This window comes from Hypomesus transpacificus, chromosome 5 (assembly GCF_021917145.1).
Source record: "Hypomesus transpacificus isolate Combined female chromosome 5, fHypTra1, whole genome shotgun sequence".
NCBI classification, from domain to species: domain Eukaryota; kingdom Metazoa; phylum Chordata; class Actinopteri; order Osmeriformes; family Osmeridae; genus Hypomesus; species Hypomesus transpacificus.
This window is the reverse complement of record NC_061064.1, coordinates 5,745,369-5,751,972: the sequence shown is the minus strand read 5'-3', so window position 1 is coordinate 5,751,972 and position 6,604 is coordinate 5,745,369. Positions and strand designations below refer to the sequence as shown.

At 43.7% G+C, this 6,604-nt stretch overlaps 1 protein-coding gene and 1 long non-coding RNA gene across 2 annotated transcripts; both read left to right on the top strand.

The window, feature by feature from the left end:
• Positions 1–883: 883 nt before the first annotated feature.
• Positions 884–1,451, top strand: LOC124468070. The gene is made up of 3 exons (XR_006956136.1): positions 884–927; positions 1,093–1,223; positions 1,361–1,451. It is a non-coding gene; the product is annotated as an uncharacterized LOC124468070 (long non-coding RNA).
• Positions 1,452–4,424: 2,973 nt separating this feature from the next.
• On the top strand, positions 4,425–6,447 carry LOC124468067 (nuclear factor 7, brain-like). Its single transcript, XM_047020641.1, has 2 exons — positions 4,425–4,525; positions 5,036–6,447. The coding sequence occupies exon 2, from the start codon at positions 5,052–5,054 to the stop codon at positions 5,985–5,987; it is 936 nt and encodes a 311-aa protein (XP_046876597.1). The 5' UTR covers positions 4,425–4,525; positions 5,036–5,051; the 3' UTR covers positions 5,988–6,447.
• Positions 6,448–6,604: the final 157 nt, after the last annotated feature.

Here is a 6,604-nt window from a genome sequence, read left to right as displayed (position 1 = left end):
TGCACATTGTCCTTTACTCTTGGTCTCCCTAGAATCCTGTTATGGATTGTGCAGTCCAGGTCATTCCCCCTGGCTCTTTGAGACCAGACCAGGAGACCAGACCCCTGTGGGAGAGACTCAACAGGCAGGCCATCAAGGCATCCCTGGAACTTCTGCAACTTGACATTGAAGTCACCCAGGATGTCATGAACACCGACGCCTACCCGAAAGAGGTGCCTGTTGTGAAGAGCCAGAGGCAAGGCCAGGTGGGTGCAGCCCTGAGACGGTGTGCGACCGAGTTCAGGGGGAGAAGGCTCCAAAAGATCCAGAAAGACATGTTGGAACGGATCTTGACAGAGTTTGAAGGACTTTACAAAGTCATGGACTCGGACCACGCGGATCACAGTGATGTGGAGCTGCATGAGATATGGCAGAGAGAGATCCAGAAGCTGCACATGGCGTGCAGGGCGTGCAGGGCCCTCACTGAGAAGATCGACCAACGCTTTGTAAGTAATCAATACAGAAACAGTACATATTCATTGATTCAGCTATTGGTTGATTCAAGGTATAGAATGACACTATCCTGATTAAGTTTGTTGATTATCATCCTAAAGAGCCATGGAAAGATCCCAGGTCCCACATGCCAAAAGGTTATGTCTTCTCTTGTCTCCCCAGGATCTATCTGAGACAGAGACCACTCCTGTGGTCCCCTTCGCTATTGAGGATGCCACGGACTCACCCCCTCTGACTCCTCCTACTCCCGAGATCCTCCTCTTGAACCAGCAGGTCCCCCAGGCTCCTCTCAACAGTGTCATTGTTGTGACTCCTAGCAGGCCTGAGACTCCGCCTGCTGGGGGGTGTTTGCCCCACTCTCGTCTGCCACCAATCACAAACTTGAGCGCTGATTCAAAGAAGCTGCGCCAAGGAGAACTGGATGAGCTCCAGCAGGTGAGTCATTATCATCACAGGCACATATATGCTGATATACACTGTTTAAGCATGAATCACAATATGCACAATAACTGACTGTATAAATTGTGGACTAATGAGGCTTGGTTCACGATTGGTTCATTGGTTCATTGTCATCCATGTAAGCGTGTGTTCTGTTTTCAGGATATGACGAAGCAGACGACGGGGAAAAAGAAGGCCAAAGCTCAGTCACACATCCAACCACTGACTGTGGAGGAAGATTCCATGAACAACGGGAAGGAGAAGAAAAAGAAAAAGAAGAATGTGGGAAAGAGGTGAGGGCAGATAGCAGAAAGGCTAAATGAAGGGGTCGTACAATGTGGGTGAAGACAGCAAGACCCTCAGTGTAAGGATGAGAGAATGCATGCTGGTATGGCAGATTTACTTTAATTTGTATTCTTATGATTGGCAGGTTTTTCCAGTGGCTGTCCCGCAAACTCATGTGTTGCAGTTGTTTAGATGTTTAACAAACATCACAAACATACTCATGCATACACACACATACACACACATTCTCTCTTTCCCGCTTTCTCTCTTTCTCTATTCCTCTCTCTCTCTTTCTCTTTGTCTCTCTTTGTTTCTCTTTCTCTTTTTCTCTCTGTCTCTCTTTCTGTCTCCCCCCCCCTCTCTCTCTCTCTCTCTCTCTCTCTCTCTCTCTCTCTCTCTCTCTCTCTCTCTCTCTCTCTCTCGCTCTCTCTCTCTCTATATATATATATATATTTATATATCTTTCTCTCTCTCTCTGACTTTCTCTCTCTCTGACTTTCTCTCTCTCTCTCTCTCTCTCTCTCTCTCTCTCTCTCTCCCTCTCCTTTTCTCTCAGTCTCTCTTTCTCTCTCTGTCTCTTTCTCTCTCTTTTTCTTTCTCTCTCTGTCTCTCTCAGAGAAAGAGAGACATCGAGAGAAAGAGAGAGAGAAAGATATAGAGAAAGACAGACAGAGAGAAAGAGAGAGAGAGAGTGAGAGTGAGAGAGAAAAGGAATAATAGGGATAAACATACACACTTCTACACTTATATATAGATAGCACACCCCTCAACATAAGAAGACTGAACACGGCTCAATTACACATCAGACACGGAAGACTTCAGATATCTTCTCAGGACTGGTAAATTAGAGGTGAGAGCCGAAATTACTTTTGAATGTATTTTTTCACTACATACACATTTTTTATTTAAAGTGCTGGTTACACGTACTTGTACGTTGTACCAGCGTGCCAACCTATATAAGTATATCAACTTTTTCTTGTTTTTTCAGTCTCAGACTCCGGAATCGCTTCACTCCCACCTGGCCACCTGGAATCACCAACCTGCACGTTCGGCACCACCATCCGCCTCTAATCACCTGTACTCACGTGTCTTCACGTCTGGCAATACCCTTCTGATTTGCATCATCAATAAACATCTCCTTTTTCACCACCTACCAGTCCAGGTCTGCGTTTGGGTTCAATCACTGGGAACTGTGACACAATCATTAGTCATTTGTTTCCTCTCTGACATGTTGTGCCTCCCATTGTTTCTAACCTTTATCAGTGCAAACCGTATTGTGTGTGTGTACAACATTTTGATAATGGATGGCCTTAAAATCATAAATGAGCGAAGCAGGTTCAGGCATGGCACTCGGGCAGCGTGCATCATATCACCCACATGCATACGCATCCTCGATTACCTTTGTGTTCTGTGCTGCAGCCAACTGCCACCATTCCTTTCTCCCCCATGTTGTCTGTCTGTGCTCCCCGTGGGGGATTTAACTCATTGCTCCCTGCCTCATGTCATGCATGCTGCAGTGAAGGCAGGGAGCGCTTCCCCATGTACATCCATTCTGCCAATGTAAAACCATTTGTCACGTGTATGAATAAATGGTGAAATCAATCACGTGAGTGTCTTGACTGAACAGTTGTAATGCGGTCAACAAAGTGTGTAATTCAGTGTGTGGTTAAAACATTTTCAGTTCACCTTCCCCTTGACTATCCATTCAGTTCCAGTATGGCAGCAGCTTCCTCAACTCTGACAGACCAGCTCCTCTGCTCCATCTGCACTGAGGTCTTTACTGACCCAGTGACTCTCAACTGCCAACACACATTCTGTATGAGATGTATCCAACTGAGTCTGGATGCTGGTCACCAGCACTGCCCAGAGTGCAGACAGCCTGTCAGGGACAGGAACTTCCAGATCAACAAGCTGATAAAGAACATGGCCGACCAACTGAGATTGGAGGAGAGCAGGAAGGGGAGAGGAGGAGTGGAAAGAGAAGACGTTTGTCCAAAACATGGAGTCTGAAGCTGTTCTGTGAGACAGACTACCAGCTTATCTGTCTGATCAGCAGAGATGGAAGAGAAAACTTAAGCCTTTAAAGTCTGTACAGTAAAATACAGATGTAGCATTTGAGTCAAATAAATACATAAATATATACTTTGAGATAACCCCAGGAAAGGTGGGTGAAAACCCAACAGGACGGACACTAGGCAAGATGCATCTGCATCTGTGCTCGAAGTGTGCTAGAACCCACTTGGTTTTAAAATATATCAGGCCAAGATGAAGTGCATGGAGCGGCATCTGATCCTGGTGAGACACAGGAGAAGCCCGGACAGGAATCACCCCACAGAGCCCAGTCCCTCCAGTAGTACAGCCCTCCATTCCTTGCAGTCTATTCCCCCAGAGCAAATCAAGAAGCCTCCAGCTAACAGCCAAAACCTTGTGGTTGCAGTTTGATGAAGACGTGAGCAGGATTGTTGAAACTATAACCAAGGGGGAGGTGGAGCGCCGGCTCAAGGCTATGACTGCTATCATAGTCAGCTTCGCTTCCAAGAGGTTTGTCCACATTGAGAGGCAACACCAGGTCACAAACCTCTTAGAGCAGGGGTGTCGAACTCCGGTCCTCGAGGGCCGCTGTCCTGCATGTTTTAGATGTTTCCCTGCTCCAACACACCTGATTCAATTAAAAGGGTTGTTATAACGACCATTCATTCGAATCAGGTGAGCTGGATCAGGGAAACATCTAAAACATGCAGGACAGCGGCCCTCGAGGACCGGAGCTCGACACCCCTGTCTTAGAGTGTATACAGTAAAAAAAAAATATCTGGTAGAAGTAATAGCTTACGTAATACTGTCCTTTTCTCAAATTGTATTGTAAACTGTATAGCTTAATAGTTAGATATTGCTCTTGCATACTAATGATTAATTCCAATGCTTGCCTTGTACATGTAGCCTAAATCTCACATAGCCAGTGTAAAACTATTTAGCACAACTTCTAGCTGGTTTGCCTATTAATATTTGTTTTAGTAATAAGTGGAATAAGTGTGTCTGAAAACCTGGATCAAATAAATGTCTTATATTAAAAAAAAATCTATATTCCCATTTTCCCATCATCTTCTATCCTTGTGTTGTCTTACACGGATATGTTTCAACAGTTCACTACTGACTAATGTAAATGCAGAGAGCAGACCAGTGCTGAAGTTTTATTGATACAGAGAGAGCAAAGTTCACACTCCTCAACGTAAGCTGACTGAACACGCCTCAATTACACTTCAGCCACGGACAACTTCAGATAACTTCTCAGGAACGGTAACCTCATTTAAAGGTGAGAACGGATAAATTACTTTTGAATCTAACACTCGGCCAAATGTTAAATGTTTATCTCAAATGTTATCTAGATCGAATCAATTTCACATTCACAGACTTGAAAATGTATGCTGCAGCAAGCGTTCCTGCAAGTGTGGGATTCTTTTGCGTAGGCTTATTTACCGGCCAGTGTCCGATAAATCTAAGTGTCTTGTCGTTGAAGTTACCGTTCAATTTACCATAGCCTAAAAAGGCCTACACCAACTACAAACATAACAGTTACAGTTATGAATTTTTCCCCTAAACAAATATGGACAATCAAACTTAAAGTAAGTCAAAACTCGAAATAGAAACTAATTCATTACAAAATGAAACCGAAACTTTAAAAGATACTGACAAACAACTTATGTAATGGATGGGCTTAAAATCATAACAGTTGTAATGCGGTTAACAAAGTTTGTAACTAGGTTAACATAGGTTCACTTGTATGTGCTTAAAACATTTTCACTTCTTCTCTCCCATTGATCAGTCCATTCAGTTCCAGTATGGCTGCAGCTTCCTCAACTCTGACAGACCACCTCCTCTGCTCCATCTGCACTGAGGTTTTCACTGACCCAGTGTCTCTCAGCTGCCAACATACATTCTGTATGAGATGTATCCAACAATGTCTGGATGCTGGTCACCAGCACTGCCCAGAGTGTAGACAGCCTGTCAGGGACAGGAACTTCCAGATTAACAGGTTAATAAAGAACATGGCCGACCAGCTGAGACTGAAGGAGAACAAGAAGGGGAGAGGAGGAGTGGAGAGAGAAGATGTGTGTCCAGAACATGGAGAGAGTCTGAAGCTGTTCTGTGAGACAGACAACCAGCTGATCTGTCTGATCTGCAGAGATGGAAGAGAGCACAGAGGTCACACGTTCAGACCTCTCAAAGAGGCCCAGGAGGATCTGAGAGGAAAGTTGGTGTCAGTTATACTTGGTAGCTCTGAGCAGGAAACTGATGGGGTGAGCAAAATACATGAGCAACAACAAGTCCTCTCTGATAAAAGACAGAGATGTGATGAAGTCAAAAGAAAGCTTCAGGCCCAGTTTGAGGAGACCATCACCAAGCTGAGGGAAAAAGAAGAGGAGGCTATGAGAGAAATTGATGAAGAGCCGGACAGAATGGGAGTGCATCTGACTGAGCTGGAGAGATACTTGGCTACAGTCAGAGACAGAAACAACACCCTGCAGTCTGGGCTGGAGATCACTGACCACAGAGAATTCCTTACGTGGTGGAGAGAGAAGGGCAGTGCTTTGTGTGATGCATCACCCGAATGTCTACCGGTCCACAGATTCAGCTTGGCATGTAATCTGCCTGGGCATATGGAAGATGTCAATATAAATTGCAAACTTACAGGTTGCATTCTTTGGGCGAAAATTGATCAAATTGTTAATTTACATATTAATACACTAAGACAAGACATGTGCTGCATAGCATAACCGGCAGGGCCCGAGAGAGGAAGGGGAAGGGGAAAGGGGAGGGGGACATAAAAAAATACATAACATCAGAACTAACCAAGTGTATAAGACTGCACTGAGTACCGGTTAATAGTGTAAATCGTTTTTCAATCATATTCATAGAGGTGTCTGTGTAAACAAATTGTATTCTCTTTATTTAGATTTTATGTAAAATTGAAATTGTATTAAAAATGTATAAATGTTCTTTTTCTTCTGTTTCCTTATCCACTAATTGACATTGACCGCTGACATGCTTAGCTAAAGATATGTATTTGTTTTAATGACAAAGCATCCAAAAATTAAATAAATATATTTTATTTGTATCCATCTCAGTCCACATCTTGGAAGACTTGCCACCCTGACCGTTGACCATTTTACAGAATTGTATTTCTAATCATATAGGAATAAGTGTGTCTGAAAACCAATAAATCAATCGATCAAATAAATGTCTCACATTACATTTTTTCTTTGGGGGGGGGGGGGGGATACTGATAGAGAAATGGGTTAAGATATAAGGGTGTGTAATAATCTATATACCCATTTTCTCACCATCTTCTATCCTTTTCTTGTCTTACAAGGATATATTTCAACAGTTCACT

What these genes read in the sequence shown, in the direction of transcription:
- LOC124468067 (XM_047020641.1), top strand. Translation starts at nt 5,052, where the DNA reads ATGGCTGCAGCTTCCTCAACTCTGACAGACCACCTCCTCTGCTCCATC.